Below are 26270 nucleotides of genomic sequence, written 5' to 3'. Positions count from 1 at the left end.
CTGTCGACCTTCCATCCCTCTCATGTAAATCCTTTGCCCTTGTGTTCACAGGCAGAAGGCAGATGAGGCTTACCTGATTGGAAAAGGCATGCCACCTGTTGCAGCATACCTGCACATTCCTGACATCATCAAAGTAGCCAAGGTAAAGACCATGATGGTATAAAAAGTGGTATTAAGGGCTGTGGACTATGTAGGCTGTGTAGGTTTTATGCAATATTCCATTTGATCTTAAAGAATAACCCTGCTAACCGTCCTTACCTTGGAAAGGCTTGTCCCTTGTTGTAATTGATACAGCAAAATTTAATGGATTTCTTTGGCATACAATTAGGCCAACAAGTGACTGACAAATCCCTTTTATCCTCTTCTGTTCACCCTAAATCTATATTTGGAGGGAAGGAAATGGAAACAGCTTGTCTGCACCTCTTCCTTCCCCATTTCCTTCCATTTGGCCATCATTCCTTGCCTCCTCTTTTCCTCCTCGACCATTTCCCTGCTTTTTACTATCATTCTCAATCTCTCTTCCTCTCTTCCTCTTCCCTCTTCCACTTATCTCTGTGTTAGATCAGATCTGTTCTGTGTAACTTCCTTTCCCTCCCTCTCACCCTCCCTCCATCCCTCCAGGACGCGCTGCCAGTTGTTCATTATCATTTTTCTGATCAATCTCGCATGGTTTATAATTTTCTGCGTGGGCATGTGGTCAGCCAGCCAAGTCGGGAAGCCGCCGCCGTCCAACTCATTTCTCAAAATCCGTCTGCCTATCTGGGAGCCTATCCACCCCATGCCAGCAAAGTAGTGTGTGTGTGTGTTTAGTGTGTGTGTCTTTCTCACTCTTTCGCATTCAGTGTAATTTTGCTTCTTCTTCACACTGCGTATCACTCTGTTACTGGGTGACCAAAATAACCATCCGTCTCTGTCCCAGCACCTTCTGAGCGTGGCTTTTTAGCTCTGCGAAAACGTGTGTGTTGGCTTACAACTGTGAAAGTACGAGCGTATGATCTTGCTCGCATGAATGTGTGTAGCCGCGGGGTGTTGCGTTCGCCTATGTGTGTGTGAATCATCATCCACTGTCCATGCCTCTTTGCATTCGCATCTGAGTGTGTGTGTGATTTGTACCTGCTTGCGTGTGTGCACTTTATGCATTTTATGTGTGTGTGGCTCCTTGCCTCTCCTGGCCTGCCAGTAACAGCTCCCTTAACAACAGGACAGCCCATAATTATAGTCCGCCTCGGATCCAAGAGCAGATGGCACATACTGATCCAGAGATGGCTCTATCTGTCAAAGCTCTGCAGCTACTGTATCTCTCTCTCTCTCTCTCTCTCTCTCCGTGGGTGTGGGTGTGTGTGTCGGTGTGTGTGTTCCCCCTGACCCTCAAATTATGCACGCCTGTCAACTTACTCAGGCTCCTACTGATGTCCATTGACTAGATGATGATTAAGGCAATTGCAACTAAAAGACTGAGAGCAAAACATGTCATTAGCCCACAGTGGCTTTGCCGTAAGTGATACATATATCTCTGTTTTTCTCGCCAGTGTGTGGTGAAGCATGCAGGTTAGGGTGTGCAATGACTCTTTATTTCCCTCACCCATAAGTCAGCCAAGTGTTAACCGTGGCCCAGCAGTGGCTCCCTATTTAGCAGAACTCCTGTTGCTCAGCTGGACTGTGTTTCCTTTCTCTGGGTTTCGCTGGCAAATATTTTAGCACCAACTTAAAATGAAATGTGAAGTACTTTTTGAAGAGTGGGCACGCTTCTTTCTCGTAGTGGGATGCGTCTTTTAGAGGTAGCCGACGGTTACAATGCTCACTTTTTTGTTTTTAAATCGATTTAACCCTCTCTTGCCTCTCAGGACAACAATGTGGATGCCATCCACCCAGGCTACGGCTTCCTCTCTGAGCGGTCAGACTTTGCCCAGGCCTGCGCGGACGCTGGGGTGATGTTTATAGGGCCGTCCCCAGAAACGGTCCGCAAGATGGGAGACAAGGTGGAGGCTCGTTCCCTGGCCATCACTGCAGGTATGGAAGGAGATGACTGGACGTGAGGAGCAGTAGATTCAGAGGCCGTCAAGATACGAGTACCTGCTGTAATGTGTTTTTGTTCAGAGATTTTCAGTATCTGTCGTATTATTGGTGATAGTGTTTCTCCTGTTTGCTTGTTATGGTGATGACTCACTCCCCCTCCTCCCTCCACCTTTCACCCTGGCATTGCTCTGCAAGCATTTGCTTTGGCTCTTACTCTCCAAGCATTAATTTTGTCTTTACTGTGGGAGACGAGCATTTTTAGAACATTTTCCAGCCTTTAACTTGCTCCATCTGCCACTGCAAGAGACTGTGAAAGATGAAGGTCTATTGATTTGGATTTAACAGCGCCCTCCTCCTATTTTGCACCATAAAGCAGTATCTTTCTGCTGTAAAACAAAATTTGACCTTGTGAGACTCAAATGCAGTGTGAAGTTAATAGTACCTGGCAGTCTCCAGTGATTTTTTTTTTTTGTTGCCATAAAATACAGCATTCGGATTCATAAAAGTAAAACACTTCTTTCGTATGTATCCTTTTATTCAACCCCCATCCCCTGTCTCAGGTGTACCTGTGGTCCCAGGAACAGATTCCCCCATCTCCAGCCTGCAGGAGGCGCAGGTGTTTGCCCAAACATACGGCTTCCCCATAATCTTCAAAGCGGCTTACGGCGGAGGTGGTCGCGGCATGAGGGTGGTCAGAGAGTATGAGGTGAGCCCTTCAGCCGCTGCTCTACATGATCACTTCTGTGAGAGATGTAATTTAACAGCTTGCTCTAACAGCGGAAATCTTGTCCGGCAAAGAGAAAAACAAACCCAACTTGATGGCCCGCCGGCCCTCGTGACAAATTTTGGTTTTCATTTTCATTAATTTTCCGTTTGTCTGGAATGAAGGTGTACTATCTTGGAAATTACAACCCGGTCATTTATCTCTCCAGCTGCCAGTCAGTCTGTGTGTTTTGGTGTGCGTGCACTGAAACTGCCTCTGTGATTTCGGTGTGTTGTTTGATGTTGTAGCTTTCCAGGGTCCACTTCTCAAATGCAACATCTCAAGATAAAGATCACCATGAAACCTGTGCAATGCACCGTACATAATAACATCCCAACATACAAAATACATGGCCTTACATGAATAAATATTATCAGGAGGTTTGACGCTGAGAAAATAAATATTTTCCTTCAAGGAATGTCGTCAATAGCTCGATGTGCCCTGAAACTAGCCATGTATCGTGCATCCCTTTGCGGAGTTACATCTACCAATCTGTCACAACCCTCCTCATCTTCCTCCTCTCGGTCATGTTAAGGGATCCCAGATAGCAGTGATGGGCTGTCACAGTGATGACCGCACAGCACTTTGATGGAGAGAAGTGTGGACCAAAACTTGGACTTTTTGGGTCATGTTACTCTCAAGTTATCTGGTAGCATGCTCTGAAGTCTGGTAAACAATTTTGTTTTGCTGTTTGAGTAATACCCTCATCTTTAGTTTTCAGTTTTCACATCTTTTTACCCTTCTGCATATTTTTTTATGTAGTTATTTGTCTTGGTTATGGAGTGTTTCAGCTTCATGACTGGCTGTCAAAGCCTATGTGATGCATCACCTCTGCCTCTACTTCAAACAAGAGCTCAAAGGATAAAGGCACACTTAGTTTCCCTTTTTTATACGTACTTCAACTTCATAATGCAACAATAAATGCACAAAGTCTAAAAACAGACTGTATAAGTGGCCATCTTATACATAATGTACAAAATTTTATAATGTACCAGTGTGGTGCTAGTCTGCAAATACAATGCTTCTGTTTGTTTCATCTACGTTGAATATTCTCTGTGTTTAATATATAATCACGCTGCTTACAGACAGTTAAATAAGTCCAGACTCTTAAAATATAGTCATAAGGCTTTTCAGCATAGACAGCCAACAGCTGCTCACTCACTGTAAGTGGTGTTTTGGGAGACGCTTGTGAAAAATTCAGAATGGATGTTGAGTTTTAACCTCCAAGAAAAACACTCTTAACCTCAGTTGATTGTTATTGCTAAGCGAGCCAAGCAGGGCCAATAATACTATTTCACTTGCTATGGTTCAGTGGCAGCGTAATTATGATTTTTTTTGCTCTGTTTTCTTTTTTTTAATACAAAGTATTGTACATTATTAATGGTGGTATAAAACCAACAGAATTATTTAAAGTGTCCCCGGGAGTTTAATATATGAGAAGGGGTTTATTGTCCTTTTGTGGATTATTTTATCCAAAATATGTGTCTCAAAGGGAAAATGAACTCCTTCAGGCCCATAGACAGCAGGAAGTGGCACATCGTCACCCCTGTTTATGTCAATGGAGGCCTGGCAGCGGCTTTGTTTCAGAACAGTGGCGGAGGGCACTGGAGAGAGGGGGGGCTGTGGTCTCTGGCCATGTGAACGTGCACAGCTTTCCTCCCCAGTTTCTGCCTCATAAGTTTGACCATGTCAGACTTTTCTTAGCAAGCAGCTGGTTTTTGTCCAATCATACAGAAGAGGGCAGAGATCAGTGGTGAATCACAGCTGCACAGAGCATTGCCACCTCCTCATCCTTCATGGCTGGTAGCATTTACTGTTCTTTATTTCTTTGCTTTGGCTTTAAAAAAAACTTAAAGTCACATTAAATTATGTCATGTAAGTCTCCTACCCAAAATACCTCATTCATGTAAAATATTTCGATTTTTAGTATACTTCTTTATATCCTCTTTCGTCTTAACAGCTAATGCTTTTAAATTTGCAAATTGAGACGCTTTCAGTTATCAGTTTCCTTTTCACTGTTCTATTATTGGTCGGGGGTGGGGGTCCCACTGGCTGTGACATTCACCAGACCCTTCACCCAGAGAAACCCATCACATTTGATGACTATGTTCAGCGTCAGCCTTGCGGTTCCATACCCTTACTCACTGATCTACACAAGGAATAACAGTGTTGTTTTGTACTGTACTCATTGAGCCTCACAAGTCAGCAATGGAAAGTATGACCTTTTCGTAGTTGTACCCCAGTCTAATTAATTAGTTGTTGACATTTCTAGTTCTTCAGTCGAGTCATGGGGGCCTCAGCGGCTCCAGCTGATATGATGTGAGGAAATTGTAAAGAGGTTTCTCTGTACTGTTGGGACCCCAAGCAACAACGCGTAGGTTGACTTTTTATTCCATTAAGGCCAGCTCGGGGGTCATTTGTATGCCGAATCGACAGAGTGCGCCTAACTATTCTCAACATACTGTAGGACGAGATGTGTATGTTTACTGATAAGCGAGGCGGAATTAAAGCACCAGATTTTTGCTCAGAGTTCGACGTGGCGTGCCTTCCCAAACAGTGGGAGAAGAGGAGAGCAGCATGTACCAAAGCTCCAGTGGCCAAAGCTGACAGACGAGTTGAACTGATGTGGAAGGAGTACAAATGGAATTCGGCTAACTTTGAGTCTTTCAAAAGTCTTTTCTGTCATTTACAAAAATAGAGGTGCAGCAATGATTTGACAGCTCTGCTAGGTGTGTGACTTCAAATTCCTTTTCCCAGTGCTTATAATTCAGTCCGAGTTCTAAGCATTCTTGTCAGTGGCTTCTTATGTTTTTGAAAATGCCGTTTTTGTTATATGGTAGGTTTATTTCTCTGAACAGTGGTGGAATTCATTATTTCTGACCATAAACCGAGAATTGTAGACACATAGTTGAGAAGATAAGTGGGGATTGAAGTAATAAACTGAGTATTTTCATTACTGATTAATACTCTCGATTGATCATTTTGTGAATAAAATGTTAGAAACCGATGATAAACAGCAAATTTTGAGAAGTGGACATCGTGGCTTGCAAAATGACTCAAATGGTTCATCAATTACCACAATAATTGCAGATTTACTTTCTGTCGATCGATTTTATCTCCGTTTTGATCCTTACCTACGATACACCACTCAACTTTGCCAAGGACTTATGTACCGACTCTATTTGCAGTGTTTAGGTTAGCACTTTGCAAATGTGTTCAATCATAAATCCAGACAGTGGGAGAATGGAGCAGAGAAATGAGACTTTTTAAAGCTTGGTTTTCTGAGAAGCCCCTTCTGGTGATGCTGATGACGTCTGCTTCTGCAGTCAGCACCTGGCTGCTCTGCCTCTGCATCTTTTCTCAAGACTCTGAGATGACAGCTGAGGATTCGCTCCAGTATCGTCTCCTGAGACACAGGGGAAAAAAGGGGGCACGATGGGTGACTCAGTCTTTCCCCAAAAGAGGAGCCCGGATGGGGCCGGCAGCACGTCACAGACTGACAAACACAGATTGAGTCATGACCTTGAGCACGCTCGGTCCTGACCTCCCCCGGCCTCGTCTCGGGCGTCGCGAAGAATCTGGCTCCCCGAGGACGTGTTGTGTCAAAAGAGAGGATAAAAAGCACGACGAAAACTGCACCACATCACATGTGAATGACAGGCGAGGCAAAGAGAAATAAAGTACACCACAACAGGAAAGAAAAGTTACCCCGACTACAACTAGCTCAACTGGTTCAGTAAAGGACTTAGAATTATAGTCTGTGCAGCGAAACTCTTGAAAAACCACACAAATCCTTTGCTGTGACTCACTTGCTTCTCGAACAGCAGCACTAACTCAGACACGTATGGATTTTTCTTGTCTGTTTGTCAGGAACTTGAGGAGAATTACCAGCGGGCCTACTCTGAAGCCCTGACGGCTTTTGGGAACGGAGCCCTGTTTGTTGAGAAGTTTATTGAAAAGCCGAGGCACATTGAAGTACAGATTCTTGGTAAGTGCACTCTGCGACTTCCTTTGTGCTTGCCTTTAACTGTGTGTCCGTTTTTTGTTTATGTGAATTGATCAGAGTTCATTAAGTAGCATAGAGGTCCTTGAACTCCAGTTGCAGTGCAGAGGGAGGAAGAGAGACAGATGAACAATGAGACTGAAGGAGATTTATTGGCCAGCAGAGAATTCGCCAGCCATTATTTCTTATTATAGCGAATGTAACTCTGCTACCACTCAATATTATAGAACTGAAATTCAACACCGACACTTACAGGAACCATGTCTGCGCTTGTCAGTGTGTTTGCGTATTTGTGTGTGCACGTGTTCACGTGCATGTTTGTGTCAGTGCCTGTGTGATCAGGCATATGTCTGTCTCTGTGTTCCCGTGTTTACATCTGTACATGTTTCAGTATTTACCTTGGTGTGTGGGTGTGTTTGTGTGTGTGTGGTCACTGTGATGAATTGCTCTCTTTAGGGCATGCAGGGATTTTGTGATTTTTCTGGATTACCTGTTAAAAGCCATGTCTTTGCCTGCCCTCCATCTCCCCATGCTTCCCACCTTCATTTTCAGTATAATGTTTTCCAGTTGTTTATGCCTTTTCTGTCTTCCCACAGTCTTTCTTCTGCTTCTACACTTTCTCTCGCCTTTCATTCGTCCTCGCTCCTTTTCAGACCCCTAAACACTGCTGCACAATAACAGCGATCTTGCAGTCGTACTGTGTGAGATGGGTCTGATAGATTTTTGGTCGCAGTCTGTGATTGTCCCATTAATATGTGTCGATTGTGTCACCACACAATGAAGAGAAACATTGCAGACATGTCATCAACTTTGTCATATTCAAAAACGCAGTACAAATGTCAAAGTGAAGTGGTCACATGGCCAGTAGATATTAGTATATACGTACAAGAGCTGCAACTATCATCAGTCAATCGACAATTAATTGGTGACAAAATATGATTGTGAATTGTACATCTTTGGGTTTTGGACTATTGGACAAAGACATTTGACGAGATGACATTGAAATTTTATTTCATCATGTTTTATAGACTAAAGTTTAGTGCTGCCTTTGTCTATCTCATGACTGTTGCCTTGCAGGCTGTAGTCGTCCTGTTAGATTCAGCCATCTGTCTATGGGCGCTCAGATTGTCAGTGTTGACCAGTGTGTTTTGTGTCATTTCATGCTGTATACATGCTGTTCCTCATGGTGTATCTACGACCAGAGAATGTTTCTATCACTCCTCCATTACTTGAATTGAGCTGCTCCTTTTGTTCTTACCCCTGATTATCTTAGAATTTTCTTTGTTCTCCCTCACCTCCTTCTCTCCTCGCCCCTCTCTCTATCCCCAGGCGATAAATATGGTAATGTCATCCACCTCTACGAGAGAGACTGCTCCATTCAGCGGAGACACCAAAAGGTGAAGTCCTCATTTTAAAATTCACCTAACCCAGCTTAATGTTTGAATTTATTTAAGATTATCTTCATGGCATTTCTGCTGTCTTACTTGGATTAGCATGAAGTGGGTGGTGATGGTGAGTGGGCTTGAAACAAAGGTCAAGGCAGGAATCACACCTGCAGTCTGCTGAATCTACGAAACACTGTAGCGTTCTACTTCCCTTTTATGTAGGCAAACAGGCCAATTAAGCAACACATTAACAAATATAAGGTGATTATAGTCCTGATTATAGCAATGATTATTATGGTGCTGGTGGCTCTGGGTGCCAGTGTCCTGAGCAGCAGGGGGTAAGAGGATTATACACCTATAAAATATAATATTAGCCACTGCTATTGCTACTTGAATGTGAGTCTTGGCAACAAGACAGCAAAGCAGCAACTGCGAATCAACCTGGATCAACAAAGCAGTTTCTTTAAGAGTATATGGCTTCAAATTGATTCTCATTCATTAGTCAGGGCCATTCTTCCCACATGTTTTGGCTGCTATTGGAAAGAAATGAGGTATGACAGCATCAACTGATCGTCAAAAGAACCCCCCCAAAAATGTCTGAATGCCACATGAAAGAGAAAATGGAAACTGTCATCTAATCGTCACTCAGTATAACAATGCTTTCATCCGAGGAAGCTGATTAACATGTGTAATATTTCATTACATATTGTCACCTCAAAGCAGTTTCAATCGTGTGTTTTCATCACTTTCTTCCCTTTAATCAAATTATAGATTATAATCATATTAGCGGCGCTGTTCATTCCAGAGCTGCTGCTCTTTGATTCTGTGAGACTTAATCTGCTTTTGCCCTTAATCTAAGATCTTTTTGAATCTCAGAAACAAGAATAGTCGCTTGTTGAAATAGATTAGGGATGGTAGAGTGCCGTTAGGATATTTTTAGCTTTTCTCTGTGTCTTGGAAGTGCTATTCATACTTGGAGAGGGTTTTTTTTTCTTCTTAGGATGAGATTTGATAAAAATTGAAATTCTTGCGTTTTTTAATTTTTCAAAATCAGACATGGGTCACGTCGTTTTGAACCGGATTCAATTATTTCTTTTGGATGGCTTGACTTGTTTGACACGGTGGAACGAAGCAGATCTGCCTCCAACATGGCCATTCCCCGCCCACCCAGCAGCCTTTGCAAGACCAAATGAAAAGCTGAATGTGACTACACATGATTCACGCCATCTGTTTTTCTGAAGCTTAAGTGACACATATCGCATCAAACTGATGGCTACTGTAGGAATAATGAAAACACATTATGGTATTTACTAAATATTAGCAGGAAACTTAATGTAAGATTGTGGGACTTTTACTAGCTTAAGAATCAGTTATGAACTGGGAGAAAATTCAGGGATTTGGAGGCTTTATTTAAAGCTAGAGCAAAGTCGGGGAGTACATCTTTAAAGCACTAATTGACACTTTTATACGAACAGTGGCTCAAGTGACGCTTCGTAATGTGGGTCACTTATAGTGTTGAACCAACAGAGCATTATCACCTGACTCTGCAGTTCCCCGTTTGGCTGCTTTCAGCTCATTGTTTTGGATTTATGCACTTTAACTTTGCTGTTATGGTTCACTCTCACTGCTGTCATTAAACCCACACGCCAACAACAGACAGAGCAGGTGAACATAATGGATCACGTTCTGCAATGGAAAAAACATCACACTCAGAGGCCATTTTCCAAATTTTGTTTTCGGTTATGAATGTTGGAGCTCTTTAATAATGTGACGCAGGGCAGTACAGCATGTTTTTACAGAGATGAGAACACTATCCTAAAATACTGTGTATGTACATTCGGTATATACATTTTAGTACATTTCGGCTGTTGTTGGAATTTTATTGCTGTAGTATATTTTTATTTCTGGTATATTTTTTATTGCATTTATTTTTATTTGACTGCATGTTAGTTTATTTTATTCTATTATCTTTATTTTATTTCATTATCTTTCTTATTATCTTGTTTCTTCTTAAATATAAATGTTCATAGTTGTTATCCTGACATTGTCTGCTATTCTGACAGTGTTGTGGTCCCTGTGGCATTATCAATAAAATTGTGTTGTTTTGAAGGTTGTGGAGATTGCACCAGCTTTCCAACTGGACCCTCATCTGAGAGACCGACTTCACGCTGATGCCGTCAACCTCGCCAAACAGGTACGTTTGTGGGGGCTGCGTTGAAGAAATATCCAGCAACCACAAAGCTCTTCCTGATTTCTGCTGTCTCCTGCCACCCTTTTTTATGTCAGTGTCACACGGGCATTTCCCCAAGCATTTTATTACATGCTCCTGCTGCAAAATGCTCCTGAAAGAACGGAAAGAAACATCAGTGTAACGGCAAAACCCAGATGAAATCAGCAGGTTAACATTCATGTTGCTGTGGCCTGATGTTCAGGGAGCTTATTCACTAGGAAGCAGTGTTTCCTCTAAAATGTCAAGGCAGGTGTCAGCAGGTTCAATGTGCAGTGTTAGAGAGTTTTGACCAATTGCTAAAAAAGTTGTCAGGCTTGAGGAGAAGTGGCTCACTGAAACTTAGAGCTTTAGAGGCGAGGAAGCTCAAGCTTTGAGTTGTATTTAGGAAGTGTGAGCAAATTCCCAAAGCTGTTCGTTTTTCTGCTGTCTATAATTGGTCTGCAAAACAACTGGATTCTCCCCAGGAATTTTAATGTGCTTTTTACCTGTGATTCAAATGAGGAGGACATTAGTGCGTTGGCCAAACTGCGAAAATGAAAATGCAATTTGATAATGGGTGGAAATAGATGTTAGAAGGGCAGACACTAAATGCAATCCTGGAAATGAATGTTTGAATAGTTTTTGAGTACATTTCTCGAGAACAGGTTTGTGATTATCGTCACCGGTTATGCACTCTGATTAGGTGAGACATGCAAAAACATTCTCTGGAAAGTGAAAGCTCACCTAGTATTTAGCCTTTTTCACATCATTTCTGTCACAGTTGTCTGGCGTCAGTGTTGCCGAAAAGTTGGCTCAACTATGACAGCATCACTTAAAAGTCAAGCCTCATCTCTCACAGGAGATTTCAAGTAATGGCCTTTTCAGGTAATGGCCCAGTTGAGGAATGGATAGAAGTGAAGAGTAGAGTGGGAGAGGGGGATGATGATTTGCTAAAGAAATGACCTTGAGTGATACTGATGGAGAAATTGTTATATAAGAGAGAGAGAGAGCGTGATAGAAACTTTATATGAGACTCATGATGTGACCTTGCTCCTGTAGAGATTTTTTTTTTTTTTTTTATTCTGCAGTAATCAAATCACCTAGCATATCTGCTCAAAGTGACAAACCTTATCTCCTCGTATGTGTTTAACAACAGCAGTGGCGAGCTCTTGTCCGTGACTTTTCTCTGCATTTTATCATTTGAAACTGAACAGTGATGTCGCTCCTTAAACGACAATACGTGGATGACGGGTCCTGACGCACGCAGCCATTTACTATTCTTGAGAGGACCTCGATTGGCTCGGTGCAAGGACATGTTTCAGCTCCATCACACCGCTGCGACGTGCTCAGAGAGCCTTTGCTGTTATTGTTGTTGTTGGAAGATTTTCTCAGATTACCAAACCTCGAATTTTAGACTAAATCAAGCTCTATTTGCACTTTCAGTGTTTACCTCACAGCTCTGATGTAAAAACCAGGCATAATTGCCTGTATCAGTAACATTTTTCCATCCCTGCTTGTCAAGGCAGAGTGTACAATGCTAAAAGTGGTGTGACGAGTTGAACATGTTGGGTGTTTCATTTGCAATAAGGGAATAGATGGACATTTTGTTGCTTATTGCTTACTTATAGCATAAAGACTTGAAAACAGCCTGGCTCGGTCTGAGAGTAAAAGAAATGTATGTCCACCTATCAGCCCCTTAACAGCTCACTAATTAACATAGTGTATGTTTAAGTGTAAAACAACAAGCTGTGGTTGTATCTCTCATCAAGAAGGTGAATTAATGTATTTAGAAATATACATATATGTCTATTCATTAAAGCATGTAGTGCCAGATCAGGGATTTGTAGATATGAGTATCAGGATTTAAGGAACGACTTGTTAACAGTTGATGATAAAATCACAGCAACAGACAATGTCACTATTAGAACGACAGACTCAGTTCTTGCGCCGGGTAAGTCCTCACAAGTGTATAGTAATACAGATGTGTGGAGGAAGTCACATGCACAGCTTGAGGATCAAACCTGCAGCTTTTGCAGATTATCACCAGGGGTCTCACTTTCTCTCTGCCTCATCTTCCATTCATCTTGGTCCAAACACCCCTCCTCCTCCTCCTCCCTCCCTCCATCCCTGTCGCTGCATTTCCCTGCTATGTGTTGCGATTGCATTTCACATTGTGCCATTCCCCACAGTGAAGGCATCCACTTCTGAGCTTAGCCCAGCTCTCACCGCAGGTATTGAAACCTGCTCCCTAAGCAACACTGAGACTGAACTTTGGTGCTTTGCTGGGTATTTTATTTGTACATTTATTTTTAATGTGTTCTGTGGTCCTCCGTAGAATAGAAAGTGATGGAGATGGTACATATGTGCAGCACATTTGTGCTGACATTATAACACAGTTATTGTCTGTACACAAACATGCACATTAACAGATACTGCATGTGGTTGTCTCAGGTGGCCTGTTTTCCATAGTTCAGTTCCTAGGAAGACATTTGGTCTCTAGCTACTGAGACACCTGAACGCCTCCAGTCCAGTGTGCAGTGTAATTAGAGCCTTTTCATTTTCATCTGCAGCTCATTGGAGTGTAATGGCACAGTGTTCAGGACATTAAGCTGCACAAATGCAGTTTGTGCTGCTTTTACCTGCACCTACACACCAGACCACACCACGAAAAGTCTCCCACTCCTGCAACAATGCACTTAGTATGCATATCGAAAGACATTCTGTATAAATATGCACTGGATGATGTACTGTCCCCACCCTTGGTTCTGTATGCTCACACACTCTTGTTCACTCGTTTTTCTCATACTCCCGCGCACAAACCTGCTATTTCTCAGCTCTTATCTGGTCTTAATGGCGGCTCCATAGAGCTGGCGCTCTGTCCCCCTTCATCTCGCCGTCTGTCCCTATCGCCCATCTTCCATTATCAGCAGCCTCCATCTGAGTCTTTCAGAGGACTGGCGCAGTCTTTGAACTCGCTGCCGGCCGCAGTGTTTCCTGATAGAATGTCCTAGAGAAAAAAGTTGCCAGGCAACACTGACGGCTGCAGGAAGTTACTTCAGCTCGCAGTAGAAAGGGTTTGAGCTCAGAGTGGATATCAAGCCAAAGCTTGAAAAAGAAAATCAGAGATACTGTCAAACGGCCCGTTAAGCTGCCATGTGTTATCTGCTGCTCAAACAGCTGATTTTGTTTACTTGTTTTGTAAATGTTTTTTTTTCCTCTCTCTTCAGCCCTCTGTCTGGCTGCCATGTCTTTGCTTTGTTGTCTTTGTGTTTTCAGGGGCAGGACTGTGGCCGACATTTCATTTAGTCAACACAACACTCAGCCAGTCCTGATTGGCTTGTATTAACGATGCATCTCACGACAGCAGTGTGAGGTTTTCCCAATCAGTGATTGGCTCACTGATTGGGCGCTTCATTGCTTGCTCATTCGTCCATGTGCTGCATGCGATAATATCTGCTTCTTCGAATACCTCTTTGATATCTGTGTTGCTGTGCAGCAGCTGTATTGGGTGTTTTTGCATTTGCAGTGGGTATAGAAAGTTTGAATACACCAATCTGAAGTAGATGTAGCAGCGGGGGCCCCCACAGCATCAGTTTTGATGACAGGAAGTGAGGTGAAATACCTGCTTTTAGGCAAGTTATACATGCTGTCTATGGGATATGCGACACATGTGCACAAATGGGCTGTAGATTTCCCACCCAAAGCATATGCTGCACAATCCTGTGATAGACTACAACCACACCGACATAAAATAACATGCCTCAGACTCTTGAGATTAAATTTGGCAGCATTTATTACATTTACAAAGTTGCATCAACTGCCCCAAGATGGTTGTGTCAATAACATGTGAGAAGTGGTCTGTTTGTTACTGACTGGATATCCAGGCAGCTGCACAATTCATAAGGACGACACTGTTATTTGACAACAGATTAGTCTCCCTTTCTTCTTGCTGGACTGCTGGATAGCTAAAACATTTAATGTCCTTTCCTTAGGGGTGAATCCTGTGGAACTTTGTGAAAATAGTGGCGTGTCAAAGCTCCCTACAGTGTTCCCACAGGCACTTACCTACTCTTGTTTCTTTAAATATTCTTTTCTGTCAACATTGTATATTGTTTGGTTTTGTCATCAGGGATTTGTTTCACCACTCTATCCATTGCAAACCATCTCTCAGCACTGGTCGAAACATGGATAGCCTCTCCAGAGTAGCAGGAAGTTTAGATGAGCCACCTTGTCCAGTTCTTGGCTACATGTAGCCACCAGTTTTCCTATTTTTGAACTTCCTTGTTTGTTTTGAACACCATCTTTCCACTTTTCATTGCTTCTAATGCTCATTTTGTTTGCATAAAATTGAAGGGGCTACATTATAATGTAGCATTTGGGTCAGTTAGCTCATTTGGTTGTTTATTCATCCTTCTGTAGTAATTAGACATACTGTATAATGGCAGCTGATTATGCAGAAGGCCTTTTTTTGTCTAACAAATGGGTTTGCAGAAGCGCTACATCTGTTTCTGTCAATATGGTGGTATGATGGTGTTTAACGTGGTTGGTTCTTGAGGCTTCGTCTTTGTTTAGTCCCAGATTTAGTGATACAACTCACCATTTTTATACACTTAACTTTTTTTTCTGCACTGTGCTGCACTGTCTAGCCCACTCTTGGGACTTCTTCACTCTTTTTCCAGTGAGTCTTGGAGCTGTCTTTATGTTGCAGTTTGGCAGCACTCTTTCCACACCTCTATATCGTGATTTGGCAGAGCTAGCTGCTGTGAAGGAGCATCGGCAAAATAGAACACGGGAGTCTCTGATCCAAAAATGATTAAGCTTTTCGAGCTGCTATAATGAATTATGTTCTTTTAATATCAACTAATTATACAGTTTTAATCTGCTTAAAGCCACGCTGGAGCAATGGTTCTTACACACATCAGTGACAATTAGTGTTTTAGTATGCACGTAAGATCACCTTAGATGTCTGTGGGCAACCCAGCTATCAGTCTAATTAGCTAAGCATTTGTCTGAGTGTGTGTGTGAGAGAGAAGACAAGCAGGTGTGTGTTTGTGGGGGACTTTAATGTCAGCAAGGCCTCACTGTCTGACATTTTTGTTTCATGGCATATTGATCAGTTTAACCTCAAGACAAGCAGGAGGCAGAGCTACCGTCAGATAATTTGTGCTCTTGTAATTAGTAATTCAGTTCTGGTACTTGTATGGAGGAGGAGTGTCGACAATTGAGACTTTTTTGCGTTTCATGCTGTGTGTGACGTCGTCTCACCCACTCACTTCTGTTTGTGGTTTTTGGGTGGCGAGGAGAGAGGTGAACCTTTCTCTTTTTTTGTGCTCTCGTGAATCGAGCAGAGGGCAAGAGGGCAGAAAATCCTAATTTACAGGAGACTAGGATGTGAAATTTGTGTGTGAGATATTTTGAAGGGAAGCTTCATTTGTGGTTGAGTGTTTTTGAGAACAGAGGAGAAATAATTTGTTGTTTGTGTTCAGTATTTTGCTTGTGTCTGCCTGCCTGTTTTCCCACTATCCCCCGAGAGAACTGCAACTCAAAGGCACAAATATGTCGGCAACTCATCAGCACTCTCAACAAAGCGATTGTGTGCGGGTGGGATAGCGCAGTGCTGTACATGCAGGCTAACCTAAACAGTCTGTAGTTCTTGGTCCCCAGTGTTAGTGTGACTACAGGCTGTAAATGTTTCATTTTTCATGAAAAATGAAAGATCAAAATGAACAATGTGTTTGTCTCGGTACGTTTCATCTTCACTAATCTGTCTGCGGCGCTCATCCACAACCCCTCCATACTCACTGAAGACGTAAATCTTTAAAAATAGGTCAGAAACATATGGTCTGATTTTCAAAACAAGTAGTTTTTAGCAAACATCACTCAGACAGGCGTAGATTTTGACTTTGTTTGGGATTATTTCCAGCCCCAGATTCTACACATTTGGTGCTTCAGTAGACATTTACGACAGCAGGATGATAAACAGTGTGTGTGTGACGCACAGCAAGGTAATATGGAACACGTCACTCAGTGTGGCTCATTGATGTTTTAGTTGTGATAGTTTGGCTCCACAAAAACACCTTGTTAGAATAATCAAAGTGATCGTTACTTTTGGTGTCTTCATGGGAAAGACACCAGACTTCTCCTTTAATGTGCTATTGTACAGAGCCAATCTTTATAGACACACATGACATGTGGCAGGTGATGTGTAAGATGTGCCAATGTCAAAGAAGAGCTACTTATGTGATTAGTTCTAGACTGTGTGCATTTCTGATTACTACCAGGAATTATCTATTGTTTGTCCTTGCTCTGACAGGAACAGGTTAGTTTAAAGGTACTTGGATAAAACCAACTGTTCAGCACTAAAAACTTTAAATAGGTAACCAATCTTATCTAAGCTTGTTCAGATTATTACTTTGAAGTATTATGGCTAGATTTTCATATTGTATTTGTGCAGTGCTTAACTCTAACTACAGGGCATCAGATGTGAATGTACATTTATTTCCTTTTATTCCTGTTTTTATTTTCTTGTGGAACTGCATCCCTTGAGAAATCTTGTTGGAATCACATATAACAGTTTTTCAATTTAACTACAATACCATGATAATGCTAACAGAATGCATTACATGCACTTACATTACATGCACTTACTTACTTACATTCACTTATTTATGCCTTATTCTGTGCATCATACTGTACAACCACTAGGCCATTATTAGAGCCCCCCCAATGACCTTCTAGTTACTGCCTATTGATAGTAAGTAAGTTGTTCATGAATTATCATCTTTATTGAAATTAATTTGAACATCTTCACCCTGGTCCCCAGTGACTTAAAGCTACATTAGAAAGATACATAGAAAAAGCTCAGTTTTGAATAATATAAATATATAAATATATATGTGTGTGTGTGTGTGGACAAGGCATTGAATGTTAGGAGTTTCAGTGTCAATAGTATGAACATATCTGCAGCCCCTTTTAATTGAATAATAGCACTTCCTGTGTTTGACTTTTCAGCTTGTGTGTGTTTGTGACATAAAATGCTGCTTCCAAGTGTGTACGGGTCTGTGCCTCCGTCTTGTGTAGTGTTTCAGGCCTCTGTAAGCTCTGACTGTGTACACACCACCCGTCAATCCGCAGAGGGTGCTAAACGTGGAATTAGTTCTGCTGTCAATCACCACGGTGACGACGAGTGGAGAGATGACACGCTCTCGCTCAGACGAGTCATGTACCTGGTAGACTGTCTCTCTCTCTCTCTCACTCACACACACACACACACACACACAGACACAAACAGAGGGGGCTCAGAAACCCAGATTGACACTTGGTCCCAGGAGGTGGTCAGTGTACTGTAAACATTATTACTGCGTACAGATCTATAAACACCCTGCCGCCTGCCTGCATGTGTCTCTGTGTGTTTGGTCCCATTTTGACTTCAGGACTAGCAGCACTTTTCGCCCTGAAAGCATATTTTAATATTCCATCAGGAAAAACAGCATTTGGAAACTGGGTAGACGAAAAATGTTCCACTCTTTTTCCCAGTGAACTTATGCATCACTCAGTTTTCTTCCTTTTCTGATTTACTTATTTATGTTCTTCCTCTCATGTTTTTCTGTCTTCCTCTATTTATCTTGACTTCTTCTTTGGTGTCTTCATCTGCATCTTCACCCCTCTTTTTCCTTCTGTGGTTCTTTGCATTGTGTCGGTCCCCTCTTTCATATTCAGTAGTCTTTAGTATTCAAGTCTACACATTTGCTTCTTTCCTCTTTGTCTTCTTACTTATTTGTGTTCTCCATTTCCATTACAATATTTTAGTTACAATTAGGATGGTCAAATTAAAGATCTTCATCTAAGACTTAAGACAAAAACAAACTCTGATCAGTCATGATAATCCAATATCAATTCTAAAAACCTGGAACTAAAACAAAACACTAAGAGTACAATTTATCGACCTGTTGCACTGTTCGTCCTTTAAAGTGAAGCAATGTTTGCTTGTAGCCCCTTGTCACAGGTTGCTTGTCTGAGTCGCAAGACTGTTCTGTTGTCTGATAATAATAATTTGTGAAGCAAAAGCATATTTTTTTCTTGTTGTGACGTTAGCGCTAAATGCTACGTTAACACAAAAGCATTATCTTCAGTCTAAAAATAACATGTCAGCTTTGTGCGTGTGGCATAAAAAGAAGTTTCCAGGATGAATTTGGATAAGTGCTTTCATGTCATGTTCTTCTTCTCTAACCAAATTGAACTGAAATAAATTAAGTCAGATAATCAGCTCCTTTTTGTCGCTGTAATTTGCTTGTTGAATGACCAGTCATGAAAGCAGCTGTAAACACCCGGTGTCCTGAAACTCACTAATGGAAAAACACAAAGAATACAACGTGCTGATACTTTCAGATCAAAGTGGTCTAAAGGAAATAGAAACACCAGCGGCACTGTCAAAAACAACAAATAGTGAAATGTCTACGATGACCACAAGCTAACACTGAATTATTTGACTCTAATGCAAGTAATTATAAGCAACAAACTCCTGATTTCACTCCCCTTTAATTTTTTCTCGGTGTGCCTTGTGCTTCATCGTGTGCAGACAGCAAAGGCAGATTCTGCTGTGGTGCGTCTAATACATGATGCATAAAGTAGTGCAGGAGTCTTACAGTCGATGTCGGCCCCATTGGCACTTGTGATTGGGTGGGTGCTATTTTGAGCATCCCTGGCTTGTATCCTCATGCCTGAAGAATCCTCATGCCTGTGTGTACTGCATGTATTTGTAGATTCAAGCCCAGGAGTACGAGTGGTGTTGAAACGGACAGTGCTTTTCTTATTGCTGATTATGATCGTGTGTGTGTGTGTGTGGCTTTTTGGGAATAGAATATCTTGGACATAAAAAGCAGTGGTGTGAGACTGTTTAGAAAGGAGGCATAGATGGTAGGGGGTTCAAGGGGTGGAGGTCTAGATAGAGGGTGAGAAAGCAACAGACAGTAAAGCAAAGCAGGGGGAAATGGATGGAAGGAGGATAACAGTGAGGGATAAGGAAGAGGACAAACCGCCTGCTACTGAAAAGAAGAGACAGAGTATACAGAAACCAAGTGAGGTGGTCAGAGGACGCAGGGACTGAGACAAGAGGAAGTGAGGGAAAGACAAAAGAGGGGAGGTATTGATTCTTTTTGCCAGCTGGAGGGAAACTCAAGCCAACTGTGCTTTTCTGAAATTAGAGCCAAGGGAAAGGTAGAAGGAGTTGGAGGGATGGAGGAGAAAATAGTGGGAGAGAGCAGCAAGCAAGCTTTGGCACAGTTCGTATCACAATGTGCAGTAATAACACTAAAGAACAGTGAAGAGTGCATGCTTATGAATAATAAATGGTCACAGCAGTGGCTGGTCCACGAGCAGGATAACTGCTCGTTGCGTCGAGTCAAAGCATTGGAGCGAAGTGATTTTGAAATGCCGATAAAAGAAAAACGGATGCAGATAATTCATGCAGGTGAGATCAACGCAAGCAATCAAAACATCTCGCCGACAAAAAGAACGTCTAAATGGCCAAAACCCATCTGATGCCAGACAGAGACTCAAATGATATGGATAACGTTGTTTAAATTACCCACAAAATGGCAAAATTGAAAGCTAAAATGGCCCTAAAGGCAATCATGGGTCAAGTGATTGTGCTAACAAGTGAGAGAGGGTGTATGGGTGAGTGCTGCAGACTCAGGCAACAAAACAAACTAAGTGCTTTAAACAGGGAAGGTTTGTGGTCTGTACTCACTCACTTACAGTCCCTCTTCACAGCAGACATTTTGATGTATCAGGAATAGCACAGGTGTAATTAATAACTGTGATAATGGCTGCTTTTAAGCCAGCTACAGTCTCCTGATATTATGAGTGCTGGCTCGCTGGTATGGCTTACTGGGACACTTAATGAAACTGGGCCTTTGTTAATCTGAGCTATGCCTTTGCTTTACCTGAGCGATAGCTGTGCTTTTAACATTCTTGTTGACATTCGCCTGCAGAGAGGAGGAGATACTGCATGCCTGTATTGACTGCAAGGACAGTGACAGAGCAAGTGTTCGATCAGACGCTGTGTAATTCACAATTTATGAAAGGCTGCTGTTAGCCTGCAGCCACGCTAGCTCATTTTTGCTTTGTTTACAACCCTCCCTATCCCACGTGCATTCGGCGACAACACAACAGTAACTTTGGCCAAGCAAAATCTGCTCTGACCACACCTTTTAGATTGGGACAAACCCTAAATGTATTTAGCTAATTAAAAAATCCAAACAAATAGGTTGCTCAAACATGCAAAAGTGTAAGAATTCTTCATTTATTAATTTGTACAAAACTTTGCATGCGCCAAAATGCGGCACAGACTTTGGTCCAGGCTGTTGTCATCACGCCTGTAGACTACTGTAACCCTGCACCTCTTCCACAATTCAGCAGCCCTGGTGGTCTTCAGCTTCCCCTCAGTCCCCCACACACAACACTCCTCCCTGCACCGGCTACTGGTGGCTGCTTGCATCTTATTTAAGTCTCTGGCACTTGCATACCATGCTGCAAATGGCTCCATCATAGTCCAGCCATACTACTACTTATACTACTACTACCACCACTACAACTACTACTACATATTACTACTTTCTTATTACTACTCTGTCACCTCAAGGCCGGCCCAGCTACCGATTGTTTGCTGTCCTGCCTCCCCAGTGGTGGACGAGTTCCACACAAGACAGCAGCAACCCTTGTTTTGTGGACTGAAAGCTCAGGTCTTGGCCCATGGAAAGGACAAAAAAATCCGTCATTTCTAAAATGTAGCACTTGAAGCAGTTTGCTTGTTTGAGGAAGTTTATGTTCTCGCATCTTCATGGTTGAGTGCACTTTGGATAACAGTGTCAGCTGCATGAATGCAACGTAACGTATTGCTGGTGGGAGAAGTTTCGGTGAATTTGCATTTGTTTCTGCCGTTCTGTAGCTGCACTTGAACCACGGATGCTAGCCATAAACTTTAATTATGTATGCTTGCAGTCTAGATTAACTTACTTTTGTCAGATGAAGCACAAGGACCTGGTTATTTGGTATTTTACAGAATACTTGGTTTTATCTGCGACATGAACACATTCGGAGGTCTGTTATTCGAGCGCAGTGTCCCACAGTTTTTTAATTGGCTTAATTAGTGGCAGCGTCTGCCAAAAAGACATCAGTCCCTGATTGACGGGAGCACTGTGCTTCTTTTTTGGCAGAAACTTGTAAATTACACTTTTGCTTATAATGAAATCATCAGCGTTGCATCGGAGTGTTGATTCCCCGTCAGGCCTCATTTTGCCACACTGACAAGCTTTCACTCCATTACTCCTTATTTAGCATACTAATGATGTACAGAATATCTAAACAGGTGTGCTGTTGTGCACAACTGTCCTGCTTCCTGCCAACTCTGCCTTCCTGAGGACTGAAAGAAGAGATGAGGAGTACATTTTCCAAACAAATCTAACGCAGCCAGAAGAATTGTTCGCCTTAATGTGCTGCTTCGTGCAGTAAAAAACGGAATCTCTGATGAGAAGAGATCGGAGAAAGAGCATTTGCCTTTAGGGAAATCAAACTGGAGAGACAGGACAGGAAGTTTCCAGTCTTTTGACTGAATGAGCAGTACACAGGTACACTTCCTTTCTGTGCTTTTGCACACAAAGCCTGAGCACCGAGTGAATATTCTGTCGACTATAATGACTGATTTGATTGCAGCTTTTAGGTGCAAAATGAAACAGAAAATTGCAAAGCTTATGTTTCGTTGAAGAAAAGGACGGGCAGAGGCCTGTCCTCTCCCTCACCTCTTCTTTTTAACTTGTGTTCGAAAGCAAGAGCTGTTAATGAAACGGGAGTGGACACACTCAGCATGCACTAACAGACTCACTGGCATCAGCAGTTTTCCCTATTGAGTGTTGCTCCCTGATTATGCACATGGGATAATGTGTACAAGACTTCAGTCAATTTACTTTACCTTCCTCTCTCTTCACTGTCTCTTAACCCCTCTCTACGTGTTTTTGTCTGAAATTTACTCGTGCACTTGTCCTTTCTCTTATTTCTCTCCTTGGACCATCTTTCTGTCTTTCCCTTGCTTGTCTCTTCTGTTTCCCCCTTTTTTCTTGATGTCCCCTTTCTTCCCAGTTCTCTCAGTCTGACTGTCACGCTGCCTGTGACAGGTGTCTCTGCGCACACACAACCCTCATCAATGCTCCATCTTTCCCACCCGGGCATGCACTCTTTTTTCCTCTCTGTTTTGCACTGTTTAGAGTGTTTTTCCTACTGCAGAGCTGAAGCTCTGCTGCACTATTTTGGAACAAGCTATTTAAATTATAAATGAAATTCATCGTGGATTAGCAATTAATGCATTATGTTATGCCTGCAAATAATCTCTATACTGCGTCAGGCTGCATGTGTTTTTGTGACTGTTAATTAGCTGCGCTTTGAGATGACAAGTTTTTGTGTGGAACATATAGGCCGTAAAATTCATGTAAACGTGGAAAAGGATTCAAATCCTGAACTATTTCATCGACTTTCTGTGGAATCGTATTGTGATTATATTCATTCATACAAAATTTGACTTTGGCGGAACAAATTGTAATGACATACTAACAATTATTGTTAGTCTTTTCACATATATAAAGAATTTTGTGTGACATAATGCATGAGTGGAACACAGTACATTACATTATAGCATGGTGCATAAGTATATTAGTTTCAATATCAGTGTCAAATATTTTTAGTGTCCTGATGTTGATTTCAGTTGCACCATCCAGTCCTAATTAAATAACACTTAGCACCACTGAGTAAAAACCAAGCAACCAATCACAGAGCTGTAAAATGTGCATTCAGCTGATTGGTATTCAGCCACTGTGAGCAGTGTTTGAAATGACACTTTACATTATTTTGTCAACCTCCCCCCTCCCCGCGTACGTGTGTCTGTGGCCATGACAGCACTACATTTGTTGTGTGTGTGTGTGTGTGAGTGTAAAGCATATTTAAGGTCTGCATGGCTGTTTATGGGTTAAATCAGTATCCAGAAAGGTACACACACACACACACACACACACACACACACACACACACACAGGTACACACATAAAGATGTGTTCCCACATCTGCCCTCACACAAAGCATGGAAATGATTGCATATTTATGTGTTCACCTATACATTCAACAACAACAACATACATTCAGTGTAGGATGCAAATTAACACTGCATGCTGTTGGCCTACAAATACAGCTACATATGCATTACACTGACATGACTTTGTAGTAACACATTCTCACATGGAAATGAACTGACACAAGGCACACACACACATATGCACATCAAACACGCATAATTAGCAACAAACAAACACAAAATCGTCCCTTCTCCTCCAGTTTTTTTTTCCAACTTCTGTCGTCTTTCCTCCCCTTGTGTCTCCTCCTTTCTCTCTCTTTCCAGTTCCTCGCTCCCTCCGGCTGTGTCAAATGCTGCAGTGTGGGTGTCGTCGCATAAGCTACAGCCAAATCTTAGTCTGACACACACACACACACACCAAATAGTGTGCAGACACATGCACACAACTGCAGTCTTATGAAGTAAGAAAACCCATTTCTGCCCTGACTACCTTTTTGGAAGGAGTAAGAGCGAGGGAGTGAAAGAGGGAGAAACAGGGAGGGGCGAAGGAGTGATGGAGGAAGGAGTGAGGTGGGAGGCGGAGGTATGCTCGGAGTGAGGAAGCCATGGCGAGAGCATAGGAGGAAGAAAAATAGCATTTGGCCTGATTTTAAGTCCAAGTTAAGCTAACAGTGCATCTCCGCTGAGAATCGATGTAAATGCGTCTGATTCAGGAGACACACCTCTGTGCGCTGGCAAACATTAATCTTTGTTTGTGACTGCATTGCTTTTATTTGCGTAGGCGTGGATCTACCCGTCTTTGTCCAGCTGTGTGTGTTGTGCGGTGCTCTTTGATCATTAGGCAGCTGTATTCACTCCTCCTTCTCATCATTTCATAGACAACAAGCTCATTATACTTCCATTAACTGCTGACAGAGCGAAGGGTGAACGAGGGCAGAACGAGAGACAGAGGGGACCAAGCGAGGGAAATGTGGCAAAGTGGTAGAGAGGGGGGAGGCACGGCTGGCTGACTTACCCAAAAATGAGGAAGAATGCCTTTTTATATTAAGAAAGATTTGGAAGAGGGATGAGCGGAGAGTAGGAGAGGGTGAACGAGGTGAAGAGGCAGATGTGAGATCAGGGAGGAGAAAGGGGAAGCCTTAAAATGTAGCTGGGTGTGTAAGTAAGATGTGAAAAGAGGGATTTAAGAAAAGTGGGTGCAGTCGGATGGAGGGGTAATGGGAAACTTACAGAATAAGGCACTCTTGACATTTTGACTGGGAGCATGTGAGATTATTTGAATTCACCACACACTCATCACTTTATGGGATATAAAGTTTCAGCTTTTCAGCAAGTCTCAAGGCCTTCTGATTTTTCTTAGCATTTGGCAAGAATGACTGGGAATGATTGCTTTCAGGATGTAATTTACCACAAATTTGTTTGATGGATGGAGCAATCACAAACTTGGCCTCCGCATTCCTGAATGTGAGAGATGCTCGATGCAAAGATGCGATGAAATGGCATCTGTGCTTCCTTAAAGTGATGCACTTCCTGCTAAAACTGGTTGCTCCATAGTGCCATTAGTGGTCATCAACTCCCCTGGGTACCTTTTTAAAGCTAGCATTTTTAAATCTAGCTCAACAGGTTGGTTACATTGAGGTTCTGGTACTTAGTAGATAAAATATCTGGATTCGCAAAGCTCTGAGGCTGATCTTCTTTCTTCTTGTTCAACATTCAATAACGAAAAGATTCAGATTACGTAAAGGGATTTAATACTGGCTCCAGATTCAATAAGACGTTTCACATCTCAACCCGAGCAGCATTATTGGCATAAACACTGCTAAAGTTGGCTAACATTAGCCATAAAAATCTACTTGACATAACCCCAGAGTCAAAATAATTAAGATGAATCGCATTTCATTGCTTATAATTGAAAGATGAATATGTAGTTGCTTCTTTGAAATCTGCATGTTCTTGCTTTTAACGTCCGGAGTGAGGTTGCTCTTCCAGTATACCAAGCAGTGTTTGTAATTTGTCTAGCACGCACGCCTCATTCAGGGTACCTGCAGTGTAATAGAGATGCAACTTTTGTCATTAGATTACTGAAATTAATGTATATGTAACCTTAGACTGTGGGGGCAGCCACAGCGGCACTTTACCTCAGGAGAATTGGTCACACCAGCATGAAAGCAGCTCTCATTTAGAATGGAGTGGTGGCAGACAGAGCAGAGGGAAGGGGAGTGGATTGAGGGATAGCTGCTGAGGCCCGCAGACAGATGGAGGAAAGGCTTGGCCAGTAAAGTGGCAGAGAATCAATAAGACGTTCCTTTTTTAGTTGCCCTTTTCTTTGATTTGCTTACTTACTGCTTATTTACTGATTATATTAGCGTTGAGAAAAATCTGTCTGACCTTTTCGGCTTGCTGATATATGAAACAAACATGTAAGTCAGCTGTCAGTGACATTTCATAAAAGGTCGAAGTTGAAGATGAGATTTCTGTGGGAGACGGTGAGAAGAAACTTGAAGGCAAAAGGGATGGGAAACATGTTGGACATGTAAAGGTAACGTGGCTAAGGAGGTAAAGGGAAAAGGAGAGAAACTAAAACAATATGTGGCATAAGATGTGAAAGTCAACCACACACACACACACACACACACACACACACACACTCTCACAGTATAGCACTTGCCTTTATGGTGTCGTAAAATGTGACAGTTTTGGTCGCCTTGCTGACAGCGAATCAGCCCACAGAAACTTCCTCGGAAGTGTGCGCCGTCATTTTGGGATGAGTCTTCCTT

The 26270-nt window shown here is 42.3% G+C and overlaps 1 protein-coding gene across 1 annotated transcript in view; it reads left to right on the top strand.

Moving 5' to 3' along the window:
* The window catches only part of LOC121626256 (pyruvate carboxylase, mitochondrial-like), a 268452-nt gene that overhangs the window by 15271 nt on the left and 226911 nt on the right, over nt 1-26270 (top strand). Inside the window, exons 4-9 of the mRNA XM_041964640.1 lie at nt 52-142; nt 1845-2010; nt 2577-2722; nt 6650-6767; nt 8112-8179; nt 10278-10361. Coding sequence (XP_041820574.1) covers nt 52-142; nt 1845-2010; nt 2577-2722; nt 6650-6767; nt 8112-8179; nt 10278-10361 — 673 coding nt within the window. The remainder of the gene's footprint in view (nt 1-51; nt 143-1844; nt 2011-2576; nt 2723-6649; nt 6768-8111; nt 8180-10277; nt 10362-26270) is intronic.

Source organism: Chelmon rostratus, chromosome 23 (genome assembly GCF_017976325.1).
Source record: "Chelmon rostratus isolate fCheRos1 chromosome 23, fCheRos1.pri, whole genome shotgun sequence".
NCBI lineage: Eukaryota > Metazoa > Chordata > Actinopteri > Chaetodontiformes > Chaetodontidae > Chelmon > Chelmon rostratus.
Note: the sequence above shows the minus strand (reverse complement) of the source record. Positions and strands in the feature narration are given on the sequence as shown.